Below are 24,547 nucleotides of genomic sequence, written 5' to 3'. Positions count from 1 at the left end.
TTTGACTTTTGATGGTGTTAGAGGTTCAATCCTCAATGAAGAAATCAGAAGAAAGTCTAGTAGTAAAGGTAAAAGCAGAAGCAAAAGCAAGGGCAAATAGCAAGATGTCATATGCTATCAATGTAGGCGTAAAGGGCATAAAAAGCCCGATTTCTAGTACTTCAAGAAAAAGCAAAAAGAAAGAAATAGCAGGGTAAGAAAAAGAAAGATGATGACAACTCTTTCTCAAAAGAAGTTGCAAAGGCAAATGTTGCATCCAATGTGGTCATTGAAGAGCTTCCTGACACCGAAGAGATACTTGTTGTAGCCTCATCTAATGATGCAGATATTATGGTAGCAACAGGTCATATGCACATCACCAAAAAGGAAGTATGCCTTACTTTCAGCTCATGATGGGCTGTCACAATCATGGATAGTGGAAAACGGTGCTTCTTTTCATGTTATCCCCTCTTTGGAGTCATTTTCTGAATACACTGCAGGTTGCCTAGACAAGGTTTACTTAGGTAATAACTATGCATGTGAGATAGAGGGTGTTGGCACCATTCACTTGGCTCTCGAAAATGGCCAAGAGCTGATTTTGCAGTATGTCAAATTTGTACCTGTATAAAGAAGAGTCTACTATCAGTTAGGCAGCTTGATCCTAGGGTACTTTACTACATTTAGTGGTGGATCTTGGAAGGTCCATAAGGGCTCTATGCTGATTGTTAAAGGCAACAAAAGAGGGACTTTATATTACTTACATTGTAAAGCATTACCTGGCTGTGGCTAAAGTCAATTCATAGATGGAGCTTTGGCACAAAAGACTTGGTCATATGAGCCATACAGACCTTCAGGTTCTCTCCTCTTTAGGGAGATTTAATGTAAAAGGCTCTAGTCTCGAATTTTGTAATGATTGCTTATATGAAAAACAAGTGAAGTCTCCTTATTACTCTGGTGTCGTTAAGAAGTCTAATGCTCTTGACCTAGTACACTCTGATGTGTGCACTATGCCTGTTAATTCGTATGGGGGTGCACAATACTTTGTTACTTTCATTGATAATTTCAGTAGAAAGTCATGGGTGTATGCACTTAAGAGCAAAAAGGAAGTGTTGGATTCTTTTAAAAAGTTTCATGCTTTTGTTACCACACAAAAAGAGCTTAAGTTGAAAGCCATAAGAACAGATAATGAGGGTGAGTATATCTCAAAAGAATTCAACAAGTTTTGTGAGATGCATGGCATTAAGAGGGAGTTGGCAGCCCCTTATAATCCTGCATCAGATGGCGTGGCTGAAAGATTTAACCGCACACTTTGTGAGAGTGTCAAATGCATGCTGTGCACAGCTAATCTCCCGCAGCAGTTTTGGGGAGAAGCTCTTAAATCTGCAGTTTATGTATGCAATCGCTCTCCCAATAGTGCATTGGAAAATGGGATTCCCGAAGAGGTTTGGTCTGGCAAACTTGCTTCATATGACCATTTGCGTGTCTTTGGCTGTGATGCCTTTGTGCATGTACTTGTAGAGCAGAGAACCAAACTAGACATGAAATCCATGAAGGGTATCTTCATGAGATATAAAGATGAGGGAGAGATGGGTTATAGAGTTTGGCTTCCTCAAGACAGGAAGATGATACGCAGCCGAGATGTAGTATTTAATGAGGCAAAGTTGCTAAAAAATGATACACATGGTGATTTGGATAAAAAGAAGGTCAAATTTCAGCATGAACAGTCAGCCATTAGCTGAAAATTCTGTCCCTTTTGATGCTGAAAATGAGCAGCAACCTATTGTGCTACAGCCAAAAGATCATGGACAGCAAATAGATGCACAGGATGAAATAGGACAGCAAGAAGAACATGCTGAAAGCAGATTACAGCAGCAAGAAAATATTGAAAATCAGCCACCAAGTGATGGTGTGCACATTCCTCAAGATGTAGGCCCACTGCCTGATAATACAAATCATTGGGTAAAACGGTCTACACGTGTCAGAAGGCAGCCACAGAGGTTTCAGCCACCATCCTTGGATTGCATTTTGTTGACTGATGAGGGTGAGCCTTTGATATTTAAAGAGGCATAGTCATGTGAAAACAAGAGAAAGTGGGAGCTTGCTATGCAAGAAGAGATGAAATCTCTATATGCAAATAACACATGGGAGCTTGTACCTTTACCTAGGATAAGAAAGCTATTCCTAATAAATGGTTTTACAAAGTGAAATGTATTTATGGGAAGCCCAAGTATAAGGCACGTCTGGTTGCTAAGGGCTATACACAAAAGGAAGGCATAGACTTCTAGGAGGTCTTTTCACTAGTGGTGAAGATGACTACGCTCCGTGTTTTGTTTGCTCTCGCTGCATCCTTGGATTTAGAGTTGGATCAAATGGAAGTGAAGACTGCTTTTCTTCATGGTGACTTGGATGAAGAGCTGTACATGAAACAGCTAGAAGGATTTGCTATTCCAGCAAAGGAGCATTTGGTTTGTAAGCTGAAACGCAGCTTATATGGGCTGAAACAAGCCCCTAGACAATGGTACAAAAAATTTGATACCTTTATGCTCAGCCATGGATTTAAACGCAGTCATGCAGATCACTGCTCGTACATTTAAAAGGCTGATGATGGCAGGCTTATTGTGTTGGTTTTATATGTGGATGACATGCTCATTGCTGGACAACATAAGAGTACTTTGAATGCTCTTAAAAGGCAGCTGAGTTCAGCCTTCTCTATGAAAGATTTGGGGGCAGCTGAACACATTTTGGGCATGCGCATTAAAAGAGACAGAGGACAGCATTTGTTGTTTCTCTCACAGGACAAGTACATCAGCAAAGTACTTGACAAGTTTAATATAGCTGATGCTAAGCTTCTTGGTTTGCCCTTTACCGCCACATACAAAGCTTAGCAAAGCGGATTGCCCTAAGGATGATGTAGCTGCTAGTGCCATTAAGGGTATACCTTATGCATCAGCTTGTGGATCTTTGATGTATTCCATGGTTGCAACTCGCCCTGACATTGCTCATACAGTGGGAGTTGTTAGCAGATTTATGTCTAACCTTGCCAAGCCACATTCGGAAGTAGTGAAATGGATCGTGCATACTCAGAATGGCAAATATTAGCAAAACAAGGATCTAATGAAAATGAGTGGGAAGATCAAACAATTCGGAGAAGGAAAAATCTTTTGATTAGACGAATCAACTACAAACAATAAAGGTAAAATAGAGTCAATTATCCACCCAAAAGGATAAAAAATCCCACATACCATTTACAGTCACAAATAAAATTAATTTCATTTGGAATTGAAGCGACAATCCATTGATGTATCGGGTTGGTTACCCTCTCAAAGATACACTAAACTTCCTATTTGAAACCCTGGCAAGAATCAGGACAGAGAGATCGGATTCAATGCTAACAGATGGATTGAACCGAACTCAGGACCTTTATGATATAATTATTATATGTGGGCAACAGTCCGTACCAGCGGGCTCATTGACCGTTCCTTTCATAGAAAATGTAAATAGGTTCCAAAATCCATTTCGACGCCCTAGCCTCTGGGCACGTCGAAACCGCATAGGTTCACCGGGGTTTTTTTTTTCAAGCCAATAAACTTATTCACAAGAAAAGTATATATGCTATGGAAAGGGTACATTAGAGTTGCAGGGATTTTGTGATTCAGACATGGCAGGAGATCTTGACACTAGGAAATCTACCAGTGGGTATGTTTTTACTTTGGCTAGTAGGGCTATCTCTTGGTGTTCAAGATTGCAGAAAATTGTGGCACTGAGTACTACAAAGGCTGAATATATTTCAACCACAAAAGCTTCTAAGGAAGCTATTTGGCTTGGCCGTCTGGTCAAGGATTTTGGACTTTCTTCACGTACTCTAGTGCTTGGTTGTGATAGCTAGAGTGCAGTATGTTTGGCTAAGAATGCCATGTTCCATGCACGTACCAAACACATAGATGTTCAGTATCACTTTATTCGACAGGTCTTAGATGATGGTCTTGCCACACTGACTAAAGTCAAAACCCAAGATAACCCTGCAAATGTTTTCACTACGTCTCTTGCAAAGACTCAGCATGAGCATTGCATTCGTTTAGTGGGAGTTGGTTAGCTTAAAGGTACCACTTCGCACCTTTAAGAGGGAGGTTGTTGGGTGTAAATGGATGTAAAGTCCCTTCGTCTCCATGTAAATAGACTTACGGGTGTGAACACACCCCTAATGTACCCTAACATATAAATACATTCTTTTTATTCTTTGTGTACCATCACAAACGGTACACCTATCTTTGCATTCACTCTCTCAAACTCTCAACTCTGCTCCTCATGCCTCTGTCTCGCACTTCATCGCGCACACTCTCCCCTTCAAGAAACTTAATGGTCAGCATTGGAAGAAGGCTATGAAGTAAGAGTTGGATGCTATTGAGGAGAATAGAAATTGGGATCTTATGCCTAGGCCCGTTCATAGAAAGGTGATTAGTGTTAAATGGGTCTTTAAGACCAGGCACCACAACAATAGCACTTTGGATAAGCAAAAGGTGCGGCTTGTTGCAAAGGGCTTCACACAGCAGCCAAAGGGTGGATTTCCATGACACCTTTGCACCTATACCTCGAATGCCTACCATTAGGTCCATTCTTATCTTAGCTAGCTAGCTATAGGGGATGGCCACTTTATCAACTTGATGTGAAGTTTTCCTTTCTTAATGGTGATTTGAAGAAGGAGATCTATGTTGAGCGACCTCTTGGCTTTTCCTCATCTAATGGACAGGTGTACAAGTTAAAGAAGATCATTTGCATCCTCAAACAAGCTCCACATGGGCGTTTCTCTTCTGATCCCCAATTGTATGTCCATACCTCAAGTGGAGGGCACGCGTTGTTTGTGCTTTATGTGGATGATCTCATCTTGATAGGTGTGACGATGCCCAAAAGCTCAAGCAAATGAAGACAACACTACATGAGGGATTCAAGATGATGAATATGGGCCTTCTCCATTTCTTTTTAGGTCATGAGATTTCACAAACTCCAAGGGGGCTTTTCATCTCCCAATAGCAATATGTGCAAGAGCTCTTGGTCATGTTTGAGATGGAGGGATGTAAGGCCATTTCTACTTATATGGATCCAAATTGGAAGGCTATAGTCCATTCAGATTCCCTGGCGGTAGATACTTTCCACTGCATGCAATTCATTCGGTCATTGATATGGCTTCTTAACACTCAAGTTGATTTGTGTTTTCCTATAAGTTTGCTTGTAGGGTTCATGAGCAAACCAAAGGTGGTCCATTGGAAGGCTAGTATGAGGATTTTGTGGTTCATGAGTGGGATCCTTGATCTTGGTATTCATTATCCAACATTACCGATTGGACGGATTCAAATTGGACCAGAGATATTGACGAACAGAGGTCAACAACAAGATATTGCTTTACTTTGGTGCAGATGTTATCTTGTGGAGTAGCAAGAAGCATCCCACAATTGCCCTTTCTTCCACAGAGGTGGAGTCTCGAGTAGTGTCTTCTACCACATGTGAGTCAATGTGGCCTCGAAGGCTACTAGGAGAGCTTGACTACCCACGAATAGGTCCTATGATACTTCATCGCAACAACTAGATTGCATTGCTTTGGCACACAACCCTGTGTTTCATGCTAGGTCGAAGCACATTGAGATATAGTACCACTTCATCCGAGAGAAGATCTTGGGCGAGACTATTGATGTGGTTTATTGCAAGACACAGGATAATTTGGTGGATTTGTTTAAGAAGGTGCTTCCTCACTTTGTTCTCCGATAACACTCAAGATCCCCAAGCCTTATGCCGCATCCAAGATCTGAGAGGGGGTGTTAGAGGTTAGTCATCCCTTGGACTAGCATTCTTAGGCTACAATTGGTGCAATCAGTTCTCTCAGGTGGAGTTACAAAATTTTCCTGTCAAGTTTGGGTACTTTCAGCAGTCACCAGATGGAGTCACCGTTTCTCAAGCAAGGTAGACATTAGACACGCAAGCAATTATGCTATGTAGCAGCTACAGGACAGTCACTGATTATTTTAGTGTTTTATGCAGCAGTAGGCAGCATTATGATCACATTGGCCAGTTTATTAGCCACCTGCATTATTTTAGTGCCTCTTTTTGTGCTATTTATTGCCCGCACTTGTCTTTCAGGTGGTGAAGAGAGAAATCGGCCTGAGGAGACACTTTGACAGCCCCTTGTATATCTTCCTTCTTCATTTCAGCATTCATTGACTGCAGATTTCTATGTTCTTTTGTATCTTTCCTTTCTCCCTCTTCTCTCGTGTTCATTGTCTTTCAGTCTTGTCCATATGCTTCCGCATTCGCTGCACTTTGAAATTACCTGCATCTCAGTTTCATCTTCTATGATTATAGGCAAACAGCACATTTTGCTCGCACACAAGCTATATCATCCCCTTTTTTCAAGATGTGACCTTATTTTAGCCTTACTGCTTCACCACATGGACAGCCTATTGTTGCACAATTATCCAGCTCCAGCACATTTCTAAAGTAGAAACTATGTGCCTGCTCAGTAAACCTCATGTATACTCTGGAAAGTTACTGAGACGATACAGGCTCGATGGTGCCAGAGTGCTACAGAACTTTCATTGCTTTATGAAGACAGACCAGTCTTGTTGAGCATGTCTACCATATGCAAGAAATAATATCCACCATGGTGGTTATTTCTCCATCTGTTTTACAGTCATGGAATCTTGATCATCCTAGCTGCCCTGTAGAGTGGCTCTAGGGGAACTAGCTTCTTCCATTCCTTTTCAGATGTTTACATAAAATACATTTCTGTTTAAAAAGAAGCACCTCAGCATCCCAAAGATATCCCTTATGGATGGTGGAAGGTTTTTGCAACATAGCTGAATTGTGGGCAAGACAACGACTACAAATGCTGAGGTGAACACTAGAATATAATCTATGGTGAACAAAACAAGACACCTGATAATGTACACACTTCATTAATCAAACAAATAGATGTATGTCAATGTCACCTTACATATGCCCTTATATGTGTCTTTGGTGGCTTCAGAGAACAATTGTGACCAACTAGCATGTTCAGTGAATGCTTATATTCTAGTCAATTAAATGTGCTTCTCCACTGGGTTTGGGAAGGACATACCAATGCAACTAAGTCAGGGACCCTAGTAGCTAAGGCCTAGTTGTGCTCAAGTATTTGATGTTGACCAAGGAGCACATATGAGGAAGATGTTGAAACAGGCAAAGTCAGAAAGAAATGCTTACAATGATCAACATCGAAGTGAATCCAATTGAGTCGCCTTGGTGAAGATGACGGAACTCATTATCAACCAATGTAGATGCTGTGACAAGAAGGCTCAGCATCAATCCTCCTGTGAAAACAAAAATTCACAATGTTTTTAGACCTATATACATCATGTAATGTCAGGCCTTCTAAAACTCAGCATGCTAAATAGCCCAGAGCTTATAAAACAACTCCAATCACTAACCCCAGAAACGTGTTGAAGCTTGTACTCTTGTCAAATATTCAACAGTCTGATGTCCTGGTTTAACTCCAGGAATCCTTGCTCCAATTTTCATTAGATACTGATTAACTTCAACAGGAATATTTCCCTGCATTGAACATGCACACAGTTTATGTCATGAAATATCACCAGCAATTCAGAAAAACAATGCATATTGTTCATGTTCAATCTGAAGTGTTCCATCTTGGATCAGACTGGACTGCCAGTGTGGTTTGGCATGCATAATCTCAGAGAACTCAACCCCTTTTAAGTAAAGCATGCTCCATCCTTTGTCTGCGCTTTAATAACCATACAGGACAGCACGCACACTGGCATTAAAATTACAGGGGGTGTTTTTGCACTCCTCCCTATAATGCTGTGGAACAAAATGCACATGCTGATAAACAGAATTGTGTTCTCCTTGCTTCAATGCAGTTTCATTCCCTTTTTCCCAGAGAATAATCACCCATTTGAGCAATAGAAACAAAGCACAAACTTGAGAAATTTACTTCTGCGGTAATTTATGTCTACCAAAAGAAAAGGTCCTGCAGTCATACCAAATCAAGTATGTTGAACAGAAAGATGAAGAAGATTGTGACTGAATGATAAACAAAAGGATTGCAAGCAGCTGAGCCTGGTGTTAATGCTTCCTTCAGTGTTATCCAGAACTCATTCCTGTAAATCCTGAGTGGATAAACCATGAAATAAGTACAAAATACAGACTGAAAAATAATAATTACTAATGTAACTTTTCACCAACCTTGCAAAAAAGCTAGGTAGAGACATAAGAATCGTTGTGGCAAGCAAAGGTTGCATCCCACTGGGATTTATATTGAAAGGAATGTATGGTTCAACTTCAGTAAGAGATCCACCTGCACTGTGAGAATGGAGCCATACAGAACACATTAATTCAAGTGAAAACAACACCCTCGTAATAAACCTTCTGAACCTACATTCATACAATTTTCAATTACAACTACATACTTACCCTGTACTTGATGCAAGCTCAAAATTGTAATACTGCAATTTGACTTTGCGGTGCCCTGCAGATGTCAATACTGCACAGATCGTGAAGCATAATGAAAATCCAAAAAGTGCAATTACAGTAGGTCCCCAGTTTCCACCTCGATCTGCCAAAAAAATATGAAAGGAAGCGTAGTTAGAATTAGAATAGCTCTACTACTAGTTCCAAATTACCATTCATAAAAGAACTGAAAAACAAAGTGACAAAATGGCCTGCAGTCCTAAACTAACTAGTATACGGCTTAGAGACATATCACAGACAGGAAGTAAGAGATCCTGAAAGGCACACTGCTTGTTCAGGAGCGGGATTTCTCCGCTTATCATGAGTTAAAGTATGATCCTTGCACCAGATTGTCCTATACTTAGCAGTAGATACTAGTTACTACACGTGTGTGTACTAGCAATGTGTGTGAAAACACTAGAAATAATGCAGTTCCATCCTCACTTTGATTTTTCAATTGAGAGGGCTCAGTAAAAGCGTCAGAGCTACACAGCTATTACTTCATTCTTGCATAGCTTTCACTAAGCACGCCCAACTGAAGCGTGTACATATTATTTCCTTTGTTCCATTGTTACTTCATTCTGGGGCAGTTTCCAGTGAGTGCATCATGAGATGTCTGCAACTCATTTGTCCCAAAGTGGTAATTTGGTGATTTGAAATTGGCCATCCACTTTCTGTTCCTTTTAAACCCTTATCCTCTCAAATTTACCAAGTAGTGAGCCACAATATGCAGTCAGATCATGATAAAGCTGGAGAATGGTGTAACATCAGAACTCTACAATGAAATGATAAACAGCCCTTAACAACAGCCTAAAGGATGTAACATTCTGGCAAGTTCCCATGCAAAGAAGTTAAGACAGCTTTTGATCAACAATCTAGAAAAGAGCCAACACTCACGTATACTAGATACAACTTTGTAGAGTGAGTCTGCATAGCCCGTCAGAATGTTGACACAGATGAAGAGTGAAGGCCCCTGTCCTGTGCAACAGAATGCAAAGAAATGGATATAATCAGCGACTTAAATGTGCATCTTATTCCTATAAAAAATACAAATGATTTGAAATTTTGCTAGTATCAAGGCCTTCGTAGATAAATTCAGCACAGCTTCCAAGTATTTTTTCTAAAGAATCATCTTCAAATTTAGATACAGAACTACTTGATGCTAAAATTTAAGCCAAAACAGAAAGGCATAACAAGAAACCACCCAAGGAATCTGTATGTATGGATCCACAAACATCACTTTGTGTAACATGTTTCTTTGAAGCTCATCACATGGAAAAAAGAATCAATGCACCAATCATCCACATGGATGGTGATATGAACAACTAGTCAGCAAAGTACAAAATTAGCCTTGTAAGGGACTTCCAAAAGAATACAAATATAAAACAAAAAGGGAAGTCTATTACACAGCCTCAATAAATAACCAATCAAGACGTCTATAATGCCAAAGTGTATGATGTGAATAATCAGTGAGCACTAGGTACAAGTACTACTACGTAATAACTATCAACATCAATGAACAATCATGATATCATCATGTGCATGTGACATATGTAATGCCATTGGTGATTGGTAACTAGCAATGGCAATGCTAAACAGACCCTTGACTCTTGAGATATCATGAGTCTAATCCCTAGAGTCCATGAGCCATGACTTGTCCGGATTCTGAGGATCTGTGCACACTCTCCTTATCCGACTATGAGGACCCTTGTATCCCTTGATTGGATTGATTGTGCCTCCAAAACAGATGTGGCGCCACGATAAGGTATTGCGAAATAGGAATTCGCAAAGTTAAGAAGTAAAAGAAGTTTAAAGAAAAAGGAGGAGGACGAGGAGCAGGAGTCTAGAGCTGTAGGAGGTAATGTGCTTGAGCGAGAGGAGGAGATGGTTACACAAAAGACCCGAGCAAAACTGAAAACCGGTGTGCTTATCTGCCGCATGGTGCCGAAACAGCGTTTCATTGTTCCCATTTCGGTCGGCCATTCCATTTTGGTGCCGTTTCGAGGTACTATGCTGGAACTGGAATGGCAGCATGCTAGAAACCAAAACACAGGAGTCTTTAGGGCTAGAACTAGTAAACACAGCAATGTAAACTTCCTGAAGATGATGACAACTAATCACAAATGGTAGTGGGAGGCTGGGCGACAGCTGTGGACCATGTTGCAACAGTCGCTAGAGATTGGACAATTGACGGAAGACATTTGATAGCCAAAGCCCACACATAGGGGCCAAAAACCTACATAGAAGGATCGGGCTGAATCATGGGCAGCCTATCTATTTTTATAGATGCAAAAGGATACTCCCAAATTAGGGTATTGCATGTAGGACATAAAAACTCTCTAGAACTCCTTGTTTAATGACACTTTGGTGATTTACATGTTTTGGGGCTGTTTTGAAGAGCTAATCGGTATGGAATGATATTTCAGCTCAACAACCATAACCAATACCTAGCAAAGATGGGAGATCAAACAAGATGCTACCCTTACACCATCTCCATGGGGATGTATCACATACTCTACCCCCAGTCCCCACTAAATGGCTAGCAGATCTATAGATTCCGCCACTCTCTCTTTACTGTACAAACAGTACCTTGTATATTACCATGATCACAAATAACATCTTGCAATTATAGATGACATCTCAGTATGTCACACTTTGATACTCAATGATAATCATTATTGTATATAGTAATGTCTCATATGGCCGATTTTGGCCTTAGTAGACGTTAGATAGAGCTCTATGTTTTACACATAGTCATAGTTAGTTTCCTTTCTTATTCTGCTTGTGCTACATATTTTGCCCAGACAGTTGTACCATTATACACATGATTAACTCATGGTCTCATAGGTCATTTTGGCCTTTTGTAGACGTTAATATATCATTTTATTTCATTTCATCTCTCTCTCTCTCTCTCTCTCTCTCTCTCTCTCTCTCTCTCTCGCCAGGCTGCACACACGCTCACCATCGCTCCCTCTCTCTCTCTCTCTCTCTCTCTCTCTCTCTCTCTCTCTCTCTCTCTCTCTCTCTCTCTCGTCATCACCCGTCCGTCCCGCCCCGTCGTCACCCATCCCGAATCTCTCTCTCCCGTCCCATCATCGCCCGTCCGTCCCGCCCCGTCATCGCCCGTCTCTCCTCGCCGTCCGTCCCTTGCTCTCGATCTTCACCGGACAGGCCTTCAAGAGCTCCTTCACATCGTAGGCGACGCAGACCATCTCTCTCTCCCTCTCTCGCCCGTCAACGCCCGTCTCTCCTCGCCGTCTGTCCCTCGTCCGAGTCCCGCCCTCGTCCGAGTCCCGCCCTCGTCCGAGATCAATGCCCGCCCTCGTCTGAGATCAGCCCCCGTCCGAGTTCCCCCCCCCCCCCCCCCCAATCTCGTCCGAAGTTCCCCCCACATTCGGACGTCTCTCGTTCGAGCCCCGCCCTCGTCCGAGTTCCCCCCACAATCCCGTCCGAGTCCACTGAAAATCGGACGCCTTCTCGTCCAACTCGAACACTGCCACGTGGACTAAACTGTTCGAGTCTCCACAATCGGACGACGCTCGTCCGGGTCTCCGCCCTCATCCGACTCGGACACTAGTCCCTCGTCCGAGTCGCACAATCAGACATGCGCCTCGTCCAAGTCAACGACCCAACCATACCGTCCGAGTCGCCGGACCACGCACGCCAGCCTGCCCCGGCCATCGCCCTCCCTGCTCCCTCGACAGGAGCAGTCGCCATCTCTCCTCTCCTCGCAAACCCCGGCCTCGGCACCCATATCACCCCACCGCCACTAGCCCTGCCCATACCCGAATTTTCCGCCACCTCCCACCACTGCCCATTACGCATCCGCAACCACAACGAGGCCGGATGCCCACATCCCCTGAGCAAGCCCCGGAACCATGAGGAAGGGATGGGCTCGAACAAGACATCCCCGTCACCAAGCAACCGGACAAGGGGGGAGAAGAATGAGAAATACTCAGCGATTTGGAGCAGCATTGACAGGTGACAGATTAAAAAAACAAGGAAAGGCATGGAGGCCCTCCGAGATGTATGCAAGGCGCATGACCAAGACATCAGCAACATCAAGGAAATCATGGCAGCAATGTGCGCGGAAATTGCACACCAAATCAAGGAGGAAATAAGCACGAAAGTGCAAGAATGGAAGAACAAATCTACGCCGAGATCACATCACACTTCACCTCCTAGAAGGTGGACATTGAAACATCCCTCCAGGAGAGAAACAGGGTGATCGAAGAACTGAGGCATGAGCTCGATGAATATAGAAACCAGCTGGACCTACTCAAGAAGGAGGAAGGAGAAATCACCGAAACAACGCCCACCAAGGTGCAATCCGAGATCAACGAGCTGAAGACACAAGTAACAAAGGAGCTCAACACGTGGGCGAATATAGTGAAACAAGCACAAGCCGAAGTGGCCGAGAACTCCACATGGATTGAGATAGCCAAGAAGTCGCCAACAAAGAAGGAGGAGTTTGTGAATGCAGCACTGGAGGAGGAGAAAAGGAGAAAGCTTAGAGCACTCCACATCCGGGTGGTAGCCCCCTGGCAGATGCCCAACAGATATGTGGAAAGCTGGGAGTAGAGGACCCTCAAATAGTGGAGAATGCATGGCGTGTAGGGAAAGACCTCACCAAGGGAAGGCCTCTTATCCTCAAATTTGCCAACTTAGAATCCAGACGAGCCTTCCTCTCTAAAAGGACAGCTCTAAAAGGGAAAAAAGTCTACCTGGAGGATGACCTCACACCCGCACAGGTGGCACACCATAAAGAATACATGCCACAGATCCTAGAGGCTCGCAAAGCGGGAAAATGGGCAGTATACAGAGATGGTCGGGTCATCATCACAGATAAGCACCAATGAGGGGGCACGGCCTATGAGACCCGCCTGAGTTTTGCAGTGTGGAACAAAAACGGAGCTATGAAGACAGATGCAAGATTATTCCAAAAGACCTTCACCGGCAAGGACATCGTCCTCTACACAGAAACCCACCAAAGCCCAAGCACCTACTTACCAGAAGTAAGGGGATATAGATGGGAGACGGCATGCCGCCCTAGAGCCCGAACAAAAGGAGGGACCCGAGGGTCCGGAGGGGTGGCTGTGTTGTACAGGGAGGAGCTATAGCCCATGGTGCAAGTCATGCAGAAAGATGAGGAAGCCCGGTTCATGTGGATCTAGATACACACAGATCGCCCCCGAGACATATACATGGCGGTGTGCTATTTCCCACCAGCACACTCTCCATATGCACCACAAAAGGGAGAGTCACCATACCTACCACTGTACGAAGATATCATGCACTACTCCAGCTTGGGGGATGTCATGTTGGCTAGAGACTTCAACGCACGCACAGCACAAAGGCAGACCCCCTTCTTCGAGAGCGAAGACCACATGTACAAAGAGATTGCATCGGAGGAGATAGGACTCAACCGGGCGTCACAGGACACAGCTGAGTGCACCGAATATGGCGAACACCTACTAGCGTTAGGGGGGGCACACGGACTGGCCATCCTCAACGGCCTCGACAGATGGCCCGGGTCGGATGCCCTCACATGCTTCCCACACAAGCACGCGGCCAACTGCATCGGGCAGGGGGCACATGGAGCACCCACACAGAAACTGGGAGCAAGCACAGTGGACTATATCCTCGGCCCTCTATCACTTATCCTGGACGTCCAGTCCTTTAAAATATCACCTCGCCCACTCGCAGTGGCTGCCGACCATGCATACCTACAATTTGACATAACCTGCAGGTATGACCTAACCCCCCCAGCAAGCAACCCCCCAAGATTCCCCAGGTACCACTTTACCACGCTAACTGCGAGCGCATACTCCGACCATCTCTATTGGAGCCTGCAAGAAATGAACCCCCACGCACCCCTGGAGGAGGTCACAGCACAGTTGGCGGGCACACTACACACCTTAACTGCCGAATACTTCCCCACACATCCCCCTCCCCCCACCCCACCCCTTCGAACAAGAATGTCCCACAGAATAGCTGGTACGACGCAGAGTGCAGGGAAACCCGACTCTGTCTTCAATAGGACGAAGCACGGGGAGTACACACGCATAAACAGACACGCTTGATCTTCTGTCGCCTAGTGCAACGGAAGAAACGAGCCTACCTCTCCAAAGTGGAACACGAATTCTACCAGCTATTCTTAGGACAGGACAGCAAAGAGGCATGGAAGGCGTTTCAGTAACCCCGAGCCTAGACGCCCATCACGTCCCTGGACACTTGGCATGCATAATGCAACCTCACTATACAAAGTACCCAAGCAGCCCCAGCTACCCCGGCCCCCAAGGAGCAAACCAAAATCATCCACATTCTTCAGCATGGGGCGGGTTCGGAACGCCATTGACAGACTCCAAAACGGCCGTGCCTAAGACCACAAAGGCTTGGTAGCAGAGCATTTGACCCATGCTAGAGACATACTGGCACCTCTCCTAGCACACATGTTCAACAGAGCCCTATGCGAAGGCTTCCCAGCGAGTTGGTCAGCCAACACCATAATACCTATCTTGAAGGCCGGAGACCCCATGGTTCCCACGAACTACCGAACAGTCATGGTTGGACATGTACTAGCCAAGCTCTATGGATCCATACTGGACCACGAGCTGAGCAAGTGGGCAGAGCAACACCAACATCGAGCAGAAGGACAAGCAAGGTTTAGGAGGGGGTTCTGCACCCTTGACCATATCCTCACACTAAGAGCCATCATAGAGGAGGGCAGAGCACATGGAAGACAGGTGTACTGCTGCTTCGTGGACTTCCACAAGGCCTTTGACAAAGTCCCACGAGCGAGGCTCACGCAGAGACTACAGGAACTGGAGGTACCAACCGAAATACGATGGGGGATACTGGCACTATACGAATCGATAACGGGCCGAGTTCGGGCACCGGGAGGGCTATCAAAGAAGATCACCAGCACCATCGGAGTCAAGCGGGATGCCCAGTCTCGCCCACCCTATTTGGCCTCTACATTGATGAGATCTCAGAGTACATAGATAGATTGGGTGAGGTGGGATCGAGCCTGGGAGGGATACTGATACCTATCTTACTATATGCAGACGACATAGTCCTCATCTCCAGCACACCCAAAGGGCTGCAGCGCCAACTGGACGCACTACAGGCCTTCTGCCAAGACAAAGACCTAACTGTGAACCTGGGGAAAACCAAGGTCATGGTGTTCAACACGTCAACCCAATGGCTCCGTCGGTCGGTACCCCCCTTCACATATGGTGGAGAAACCGTGGACGTGGTCCAAAGATACGTCTATCTGGGGATTACATTCTCTGGACCGAGATTTACCCTGAGAAAAGCCGCCGAAGATAGACTAACCCGAGGCTATGCAGCCCTCGGGTCAATGGAGAACCAATGTGCCCGCATACAGTTCCAGGAACCCCGGACAAAACTCTGGATTTTTGACACCTTGGTCACACCAACCCTCCTGTACAGGGCTCCCATATGGGGGTCCAATCTCTACCACACGCGGAGGGCCCCACAGGATCAGCCACTGCCTGAGGAGGAGGCCACCTATGAGGGATGGGACCAGATGGAGAGACCCCTAGTACTTATGATCTCACAGATGATCCGAACAAGCCCTCCGTACCACACGAGATCATCCGCGCAGAGCTGGGGGCACCGCCCCTCGTGGCTGAGGCCCTCTTCCAAACCGACCTTCTTGCGCCGAATATAGGACCTGCCCCGGCACCGGTACCCCAGACTCGCCCTAAAGTCATCCAAACAGCTAGCAACACAAGGGGACACTGAGTGCTGGTATGCCCGAACAAAGACCTGGCTACATCTCCATGGCCTGCACATGGACCACCTCCCCCCACTACAATACAGCCTAGATTGCCCACACCTGGAGCTCAGTCGAGAGGTAAATCGCATCACCAGAATGGATATCATCTAGACAAACACCGCCACGACATGGGTGACCCTCACATCGGAACTAGAAACCAAGAAGGCTTTCTACCGAGAACACTTCCTGCATATCTCCCCGGACGGCTTCATCACCCGCCCAAGCTACATGGACACACACCTGTCTCACAGGGTCAGAAGAGCCATCAGACAGATCCGCACGTCCTCACACCAACTACGGGTCGAAACGGGCAAATACGGGGCCAAACCCCTCCCCCCAGAAGACCGAATCTGTCAGCTCTGCCATCTCGAGCCAAAGACAGAGGAACACTATATCTGTAGATGCCCAGTGTACTACGAAATCCGGGGACGCTTCCACTGTCTATTCAGCGAAGGATTCGGACCTCTCTCCAAGGTGATGGAATTCAAAGACCAGAGATGCCTGGGGCTCTTTCTACTGGAAATACGACGCCACAGAGACCACCTCCTACGAACCACAGAGCAAAGACAAGGAGCCACCAACCAACGCACACTCAACGACTTCTACCAAATACCAGCTACCCTCCCCACCACCGAGGCCCCACCAGCCCAACCGGCCTCCCGGCCCTCGAGGACCACCTTAGAAATAGCCACAGCAAGAGGTAAAGCCCGGCGACCACGCCCCGCTGGCCCCCATCCCCGCAGAAGACACTGGTCGAAGATACAAGGGATACTACACCGCCATCGGAGGGCCCTGCCCCGCCGCTTTAGCCTCTCCATGCTAGACTGACCCATGCGGGACATCTTAGGATGAACACCCCAGGAGCAGTTCCACACCGCACTAGGAGTACCTCTAGATTGTATCTAGTCCAGATATCATTTTGTACCTACTCAATTTAGTTCAACATAGCATAAATGTTAGCTTCACTGGGACTTTTGAAATCTCCCAGACATTTGTATGCAACATTTTGGTCTCATAGGCCAACTTGGCCTGTTGTAGACGTTAATATAACTTTCTTTCTTTCTCTCTCTCTCTCTCTCTCTCTCTCTCTCTCTCTCTCTCTCAAAAGGTCATGGTATTAATTATGGAAAAGGTACAAGATTACATGATTACAAAATGCACGATGGCTCTAGACCATTGCACATAGTCATGGTGAAGGTACAAAGGAAGTAGAGTGACTAAAGGGAGACAGAAGAAATTGCAATATCCCAAGCAAGTAGATCCTATCTAGAGAGAATATATGTTAACTCACTCAAGTCTAGCTGCCAATGAAGAAGCCCTTTCAAGCAAGCTATATGACTCCGCATACTCAATGAAGCATCAAAGATAAATGCAATCCTCATGGTCCATATATGCCAACAACCCTAGAAGTGTAAGAAAGGAAAGAGCACTTCCATTTCAATCTACATAAGTTTCACAAACTTGGGATGCTCAAAGACCTTGTTCTTTGGAGATATTGATAGCCCAACCACTCAGAACCAAATGGCCGATAGTAGTGACGAAACCTTCCACACGGGAAAGGAACTGATGACAAGGGGTTTCAACTTGTTAGATATGGAGCTCATGAAGATGGACTAGCACGCTATGGAGGGTGAAGCTCCATGATATGGAGAGAGAGAGAGAGAGAGAGAGAGAGAGAGAGAGAGAGAGAGAGAGAGAGAGAGAGAGAGCTCTTGCAAGTACACAAGCTAAATAGATTGATGTAATAGTTTGTGATGAAACTACAAGTGATAGAGCCTTGTTAAATGCTAAGTGGTGTAAAAGATGTTCACTAATAAACACACTTTCAAGCACAATAATGTGTATTCACACGCAAGGATAAATAAAGCTAACAAACCCCCCTTTGAGTCATGGGTGACTAAACCCATAATACGAATCATGTGAAAAAGGAAAAGGAAATATCTTATCTCAAAGAGAGAGTGTCTAATCCCGTATAATGATTTTGGAAAAGGAGATACATAAGTAACAGAGATACAACACGAGTAGGTCATGACATGATCTATAGACAAGCTCAAGGACCTGAAGTAAGACATGGTCCACAGGTGTGTGTGCATGGCTCGGAGGCTGACCAAAAAGCCGGTGTGGCTCAAAGGCAATAGGCACATGACAAGAGGCTAAATACATGGGTATAGCTTTCAGGATCAACTCCAAGGTCATGCATGAGTGGTTATAATCCCCCCTAAAATATAGCTCCTAATAAAATCATAAAAGAAAAGTACATATCTTTTTGGATAAAAATTTGGCAAGAGTACCCCACATAGTGAATGGATGTGTTTGGAAAGGTCTTAATACATGCATCAGCATGGTCAATGTCTAATTCCAAAACACATTATTTATTTATTTATGATCTGATTCAAAACACATATTGATAGGGTTCAAGATTGCCAAGAGACAATGATTGAACACATACATTAAGAGCCTTGTCAGAACTAGTAGGTTGCTCATCCAGGTCACTATCTATTAGGATATTAGCAACCGCATATTGGGTGTGTTGCTTGTCTTACTGCTTGTCTTCCTTCTTATAGCATTGGTCAATAGTGTGGCTAATACGCTTGCAATATCGATACTTGGGTGATTGTTTCTTGGTGTAGAAGGCTGCCAGTGCTATGTTAGTATCTTTGTTGTGCCTTTCATCATCCAAAAGGATGGCAACCACTTCTGCATATTTCGTCTCTTGAGACACCTTGAGAGCTGTCAAGGTTTCATGGAATTGTGCCTCTTCCATAAAGCTATTAACAAGTACAAGCTTTTTAGACGGCTATTGAGAATGATCATTTGTTGGTAAAGAAGACTTAAAAGATCGAGATGCTACATAAGAGTCTCCGAAGGATTGTAGGAGATACTAAACAATTGCATCTTTACAAATAATTTGGAATTATTACTATCTCCCCCAAATGTGGTTAGAAGGCCATCCCATACCTCTTTTTACGTTTTTGTAAGATCAAGGTGATGACGAAGGTGGTCAAAGAGATCAAACCTGGCGATCGTGAGTGTGCTTTTGACTCCCAATTTCATATGAACAGCCCCTTCATTCGGAGAAGAAATTTTGAGAATTCAGGCTTACATTGAAAAGCCCCAAATTTTGTTCATGAAATTTAAGGAATTTTTTATCACAGCTGAAAACCCCCTCTGTTGTGCATGAACTGCCCCTTAAAGTAAAAGTTTTAACCTTTAATTAATAAGGTTTTGACTAAAACCTTATCTCTAGTAGGACAAAAGGATCAAGTAGCATGTTGACCACAGACTATTTGCGGTAAGGCATGGTGCGTGGGCAGCTCGACAGGCCAAGTTTGTGTCCAACAAATGAAGATATTGGCAGGCAAACAAGCTGGGCGCAGGTTGCAGGGACAGGTCAAGCCACGTAGGCAGATTTGACAGGCACAAGCAAGGCTCACAGAACAATGACAGGCACTGTGGCAGCAGGTGACTATGCAAAACAGGGCATACATCTTCTCTTCTTCCTCTTCTTCTTTCTGCTCTGTGGCAGTAACATCTTGAGTTGTGTGCAGGCTGAGCTGCAGGACAGGGGCAGGTGGACTGCAGCGCTGGAAACTTCTTCTTCTTCTTCAGCAGATTCACTTCCTGTTTTGATACCACTGTTGGGTATGGAGCTCATGCAGACGGACCAGTAGGCTATGGAGGGTGAAGCTCCATGCTATATATATATATATAGAGAGAGAGAGAGAGAGAGCCCTTGCAAGTACACAAGCTGAATAGATTGATGTGATAGTTTGTCATGAAAGTACAAGTGATAGGGCCTGAATATAGGCTGAGGTATCCCATACACCTTTGATCCTTCTTAAATGCTAAGTGGTGTAAAAGGTGTTCACATCTAAACACGCACTTTCACACACAATAATGTGTGTTCACATGCGAAGGTAAATAGGGCTAACACAACTGATGTCTCACAAAAGAAGTAGCAACCATTGGAAATCCTTCACTTGGAAAACACCTGAGGCAAGAGAAAGAGCACCAATCAGCATTCACTAAATGAAGAACTTGGATCAGAAAGGCATGTTGTTAAGCCAACCTATCGTTACCACTATGCTTGTCTTTTCTAGAGACCCTAGATCGTATTGCCTTTTTGGACAAGCTAGTCCTTATCATGAACTAGCAAGTGATATATTTGATTTACCAAAGCAGTCAACCACTAATCATCCAATCTTGCCAAGGGGCCTCTTGTTCCAAAGAGGGGAGAGGCTACATGGCCTGTAAAGAGGTGGAGATGGGGTTCCACAAGCTGTAGCAGCCTCAGGGAACATGAAAGTAGCGCTCAACCGATTTGAAGAGCATAACAACCCCACTGACAAGTACAAGAGCATCAATAATATTGACGAGCCCCAAGTGCGCCATCCTATTCAACATTGGCCTTTCTTTGTCTTTGCCTTGCCAGGAGAGAAGCTTCGAAACTACCAACACTTCCACTTTCAAGGAGTTTGCCGCCTCCTGGTCCGAAGGTGCGGACTAAGAAAATTTAACAAGGACCAATCTCCAAGACTGGACCAAATGATTCAACAACATAGAAGACTTACGATGGATAGCTTGTTCAACATTAACCACATGCCCCCATGAAGCAGAAATCCTAATCTCAAGGAAGATCTAGCAATCAAGGACCAGGGTTGCCTACCCTCACACAAGGCCTAGAACAATTACAACAAAGAGCAATCATGTGTGTCTCCAAATCCAGAACAACCCCACCACCCATTCTTTTGGGAGTAATTTGTTGTAAATGATACTTCAGCCAAGGAAGCAAGGGAAAGTAATATGAAACCATCGCTATCATGATTGTTTACACTATTTTTAATCTCGTGTGAAAAGGCCAAGCTTGTGATTTTCAATATACAAACTTATCCATAAAACTCTAGGAGATCTAATATATTAGCAGTTTACATGAAACTTGCACTCCCAAGGGATAGCTCAAGTGCTTGAAAACATAGCCTTTAAGCACCACCTCACCTTGCCCCGAAGATCACTCTCAGTGCAGCTGATAAGCCACTTGGATGCATTAATGTATAGTCTTGTGGCAAGGGAAAATAAGTCCCATGTGGCCATTGCTCTTTGTATATTATTCGGATAGCAACAAACATATGTTGAAAAACACTTTGATTTTCAGCCCAATAATGAAGGATTGTTGCTTATGAAGTGACCTATGAGAAGGCTGCTATTTGCGAAGCTAAAACGGTCCCTAAATGGCTGTTAAAAACATTATGGGACAGCAAATAGCCCCTTTCTCTTCCCAATAGAACTAGAGCAGCCACTCACCACACACTTCGTAACTTCATTGCACGAGCACTTCTAGCTACTACATACAATGAAGAACCTGTAGGCTATTTCTTTACATGATGCTTTACAAAACGAACATTGGATGGCAGCTATGCAATCAAAGTTAAACTCTATTGATAAAAATGGCACATGGGAGTTATGGAACTTGCCTGTTGGCAAGCGTGCTATAGGTACTAAGTGGGTTTACAAATTAAAACGCACATCTGATAGTAGCATAATGCATTTATCAATACAAGGCACATCTTGTTGCCAAAGGGTATGACCAACAGCATGGGATTGACTATGATGCGATGTTTGCACCCACTTCACGTATGACCACCATTAGCTATGTTATTGCTTTGGCTGCTCATTATGATTGACATATGCATCAATTGGATATGAAGACTGCTTTTCTGAATATTGATCTTTATGAGAGAAGATTTATGTCACTTAACCTCTCGGCTTTGTTCAAAAAGCGTCAAAAAGCAAAGTGTGTCATTTGCATAAAGCCCTCTATGGTTTAAAGCAAGCAACTAGGGCATGGTATGAGAAGATACATGCATACTTGACTGCTCTTGGCTTTAGTAATTCACACACTGAGAGCACACTTTATGTCCTCCGCAAAGATGGGGATAGTCTCTTGATTCTCGTTCTTTATATGGATGATATGTTGTTGACTCGACCTCATGAGTCACATATTTCAGCTTTAAAAGCTGAATTGTAGCATGCTTTTGATGTAGCAGATCTTGGACACTTGCACAACAATCTTGGCATATAGTTTACTGTAGTTCAAGGGGGGCATTATTTTGCAACAGTCTAAGTACATTGGGTAGCTCCTTGAGCATTTTTAGATGTAAGACTACAAGCCTATCTCTACTCCTGTTTGAGACACGGCATAGGATTACACTTGAGGATGTAGGACAACCTTTTGATGCTTCTGCAGTTAAACATGTATTTCCTTATCTCAAAGGCACTCAAACATTAGGCCTTTTCTATCCTACAGGAACTACTCTTTACTTGCATGCATATACACTATGTGATTGGGCAGGTTGATTTGACATGAGGATGTCCACTAGTGGCAATTGTTTCATCCTTGGTGATCCATGCATCTTTTGGTTGAGCAAGAAGCAGTCTATAGTGGCAACATCTAGCTGTGAAGCTGAATACAATGCAACATTTACAACTACATTGGAATGTGTACGGCTCAAACACCTTTTGGTTGATCTTAGTATGGGACAACACTCATCCACTCCTATCTACACTGATAGTTAGAGTACCATGGCAGTAGCAAGGAATCCAGTTTTTTATACTTGCACTAAGCACATTGAGGTGCATTATCATTATGTTAGAGAGAGGCTCCATGCAAATGAGATTGACTTCGTTTATGCCCTACACACGACAACTTGGAAGATGTGCATACAAAAGCTCTTTCTAAAGAAAATTTCAAAGCCTTTCACAAGACTCTCCGATTGATATCGTTTGGAGATTGATCTACCTATTCCTTGTATACATTCACGTCATTCAGTCAAGGGGGGTTTGTTACACTTATCATGTTCCTCCTATGTTATGGTGTGAACGCTCCCTCCATCTCACCACCGTCTCACACTTCCTCTCTCGCACTGGAGAGTCGTGAGGGATGGCTTGGGACTACTCCTTGGCCAAAGGTTTGGAGTCAGAGTGTGAGAAAGAGGATGACTTGTCAGAGGAGTCTACATCCTACCTCCTCTTCTCCTTATTATTTTGTAAGGCTATTAACTCCCCATAGTCCTTCCATAAATGTCCATCCTTACCATAGTGATAGCACTTAGCCTTCGACTTCTTCTTCTTGTCATCCCTCTCTGAAGTTGTAAAGGCCTCATTGAAACCTCCATAATGAGATGGAAGCCTCCCCTATAAATGCAAACATATCAAGTAGCATCGAGGGCATATGTATGAAGCTCACAAGTGTGGATGATGCCTGCACCCTCAAAGCATTCGCCACATGGTCACTTTTTATCTCCTAGTTGGAGAAGGACTTTTTTCCCCGTGTGAACACCCGTCAGTGGGTGTGGTACTTAGTACCTTAGGGATTGTACTTTCATTCATTCTCACATAGTGGATGTGACCTTCCAACACTCTCCTCTCTCTTGTTGTTCACTTGTTCACCATGAGTGTGTGTGTATTGTTGAATCCTAACCTAACATGATGTTCCTCTTAATGTGATGAATAGTGCTGAGGGCAGTTGCATGAATGAAGGTGCGGGTAAGGATCTTCATGATAACTTATCCCCATATCCTGCATTGCAAAAGCAGCAATAGAAGGAAGACTAGAAAATAAAACTTATTTGCATTTCTCCAATTGAGATACAGTTGAATTGAAGAATTGTATGTATTTGGTGTGTACTCCTCCTATTGAGGAATCCGTACTCATATAAGGCTCCAACTGTCTTGCAAGTTCCCTCAGTTTGTAGACTTGGTCTATGAGCAAATAAACCAAAGGTGTTGTATGAGGTAAACTAGGATGGTCAGAGCTTTCTTGAAGGGCTTTCCTCACCTAAAGAATCAATCATAGCTCCTTTTGACATAAGCTTTGGACGAGATACATGAGAGTGCTACTCCTATTCAGCCATTATCATAGGTAGTGGAGACTGCTTTGGTGATAAATTGGTTAAAGATATATTCACTTCTACGTTCTAACTTCTCTTCAATGTCAAGCTTTGAAATCAAGGTTTAGGTATCTTCATAGGGTACCTAGCTCTAATACAATGTAAAGATATACTCTAATAAAGACGATAAACTCAAAAGTATATGATAGTAGCACAATGAACTCAATAGAAGTTGAAGGTGACAAGAACTCAGACTTAATGAACATGAATGATCATTAGACTATGCTGATGCAAATACAATGAACCATGAACCTCTGTGTCATGGGTGGACCAAGACAAAGAAGAGCTGGAAGAGGAATCTCTAAGAGCTCAGAGTGTGTTGTACCTCG

The 24,547-nt window shown here is 44.1% G+C and overlaps 1 protein-coding gene across 5 annotated transcripts in view; it reads right to left on the bottom strand.

The window, feature by feature from the left end:
• SCY2 (SecY protein transport family protein) overlaps positions 1-24,547 on the bottom strand; it is a 133,418-nt gene that overhangs the window by 12,743 nt on the left and 96,128 nt on the right. For all 5 annotated transcript variants that reach the window (XM_087671147.1, XM_087671146.1, XM_087671142.1 and 2 more), the window contains exons 8-13: positions 9,367-9,447; positions 8,434-8,575; positions 8,206-8,322; positions 8,003-8,129; positions 7,431-7,554; positions 7,207-7,313 (exon numbers count right to left, since the gene is read on the bottom strand). In XM_087671147.1, the coding sequence (XP_087527273.1) occupies positions 7,207-7,313; positions 7,431-7,554; positions 8,003-8,129; positions 8,206-8,322; positions 8,434-8,575; positions 9,367-9,447 (698 nt within the window). The remainder of the gene's footprint in view (positions 1-7,206; positions 7,314-7,430; positions 7,555-8,002; positions 8,130-8,205; positions 8,323-8,433; positions 8,576-9,366; positions 9,448-24,547) is intronic.

The sequence above is a fragment of the Lygodium microphyllum genome, chromosome 29 (assembly GCF_053477565.2).
Source record: "Lygodium microphyllum isolate KBCC chromosome 29, Lygodium_microphyllum_v1.1.10, whole genome shotgun sequence".
NCBI classification, from domain to species: Eukaryota; Viridiplantae; Streptophyta; class Polypodiopsida; order Schizaeales; family Lygodiaceae; genus Lygodium; species Lygodium microphyllum.
This window is presented reverse-complemented; position numbering and strand designations above follow the sequence as displayed.